General features: G+C 44.1%; 1 protein-coding gene across 1 annotated transcript in view; it reads left to right on the top strand.

Annotated features, from left to right (window-relative positions):
- Positions 1-1,558, top strand: part of LOC102433349 (cGMP-specific 3',5'-cyclic phosphodiesterase-like) — a gene marked incomplete at its 5' end in the record, with an annotated part of 13,415 nt that extends 11,857 nt beyond the window's left edge. The window contains 2 exons of the mRNA XM_014450279.2: positions 87-195; positions 1,288-1,558. Of these exons, the coding sequence (XP_014305765.1) occupies positions 87-195; positions 1,288-1,383 (205 nt within the window). The remainder of the gene's footprint in view (positions 1-86; positions 196-1,287) is intronic.
- Positions 1,559-1,952: the final 394 nt, after the last annotated feature.

Genomic DNA, 1,952 nt, shown 5'->3' with positions numbered 1-1,952 from the left:
CCGATGGCCGGAGACCTGTTTGTCTCTCTTATGTCGTTTCTTTAACTCCGCTGCCCACAGAGCGCTCACCTGCGTTCCTCCCACAGGGACCGGGATGGGAGCCAGATCAACTACATGTACGCTCAGTACGTCACCAGCACCATGGAGGCGCTCAACATCCCCGACGTCAGCAAGGACAGCAGATTCCCCTGGGCGGTGAGTAGCCGGTGTGGGGCTCGGAATGCGGGCGGCCTTCCCTGACCAGATGCCCTTAGCACCTGCCGGGAGCTGGGCAGCGATGCTTGAGTACTTACCTGTGTACTTTCACCCGTTTTTAAATAATTCATTGGCACGTGAGATGATTGCTCTATTGCCCACTTCATGTCAGTGATGGCCCCAAGACAGGCTTGCTAGCGTTCTTGAGTTTATCCTCAAAAGGTAAGTTTTCCGTGGCTTGAAGTGACGTAGCTGGTGACCCACCACAGGGAGCAGCTCCATGGAGAATGAATATCTGTTTTCCCTGACAACAAGGCGGCAAAGACCCGTTTCTCAGCCATGGGAAACTTTGAATTCTGGTATTTTCTCTCCTTTTACTTCAGAGAAGCATTGCATGTGGAGGCAGCTGCCTTGCTGTTGTTGTTTCATATCTAGGAGGCCTCTTAGAAGCCAGCAGTATGGGCAGTGGACACAGTGGTCATGCGTCCACAGAGGGCCAGTGTGTAACACATGGTGTCGGGGGGGAGGGTTGACTCTTCTGGATTTGGCTCCTCTTGTTAGGCTACCAGAAACGCCTCCTCCAGGTACAGTGCATGCTAGTACTGTAAGCTGCTGGGAACGTTTAAAATGGGAAAAAAGAAATGTAGGATATATACTCACCCGATTGATGTTTTTAGAGAGAGAGGAAGGGAGAGGGTTGGGGGAGAGGGAGAGAGAGAAACATCGGTGTGAGAGAGACACATCGATTGGTTGCCTTCCGCATGCACCCCTATTGAGCCTGCAACCGAACCACATGCCCTTGAATAGGAATCAAACCTGTGACCCTTTGGTCCATGGGCTGGCACTCTAACCACTGAGCCAAACCAACCAGGGCTAGGTTATTTGTATTTTTAATAATATACAAACTAATTGCTTTCTATTGCATTCATGTGAATGCCACTGTACTTCGTATATTTTCTGCACTCTTATCACTCCATCTAATAAAAGATGACTATGTTAGTGGGTTCAGATGTCCAATGTAGTTTACATAACAGCATCTAATGGGAAAATCACTCTTTTTGTAATTTTTTGCTGTTGTTTTGTTTTGTTTAGAATGAAAACATGGGGAACGTAAGCCAGCAGGGCATTCGAAGTTTGCTTTGTACGCCTATAAAAAATGGAAAGAAGAATAAAGTGATAGGTAAGTAAGCTTTTCATTAACCTCCACGCTGCCCTTACTAAAGAAAAAAAAATAATGTATTCCCAGAAATTTCTGTCTTTCAAGTGTAAATTTAAAGAATAAAATGTGTAAAAGATAAAAATTGAAATGATAAAAGGATGTTCAACTAACCACAGGCATTTGGTGCATGTCTTATTAACTATGATGTACTTTCTGTAATTATTGTAATCCTGTTTTAACAGCGTTTTTGTTTAAGGGTGATGTGTTGAGAGTTAGTAGACTGAGAAACATCGAGTTGATCATGTGCCTTGTTTTAGAGTCTCATTTCTTGGTTTCTGTTTTTTCTTTCTTAAACATGTGGTTTAGATTGTAGGTTGTACTGATTCATTCATCAGAAGTATCTAGCAAGCTCCCTACTGCTCTAGGCTCTGGGGTGAAACAGTCAACAAGTGAGCAAAAAAATTTAAAAATGCCAGAGGGAACCATTAGACCTCTCTTGGCGTACAGTTTGTGTCCCCACTTGAGAACAGAGTCTGCAGTAAGCAGATGCTGTTTTTGGAGAGGAAAATTCCCTGTAAATTAAATGGATTTAAAAATG

The sequence above is a fragment of the Myotis lucifugus genome, unplaced genomic scaffold (assembly GCF_000147115.1).
Source record: "Myotis lucifugus unplaced genomic scaffold, Myoluc2.0 scaffold_1926, whole genome shotgun sequence".
Classification (NCBI taxonomy): Eukaryota; Metazoa; Chordata; class Mammalia; order Chiroptera; family Vespertilionidae; genus Myotis; species Myotis lucifugus.
The sequence above is the reverse complement of the archived record's forward strand: the minus strand, read 5'-3'. Positions and strand labels throughout refer to the sequence as shown.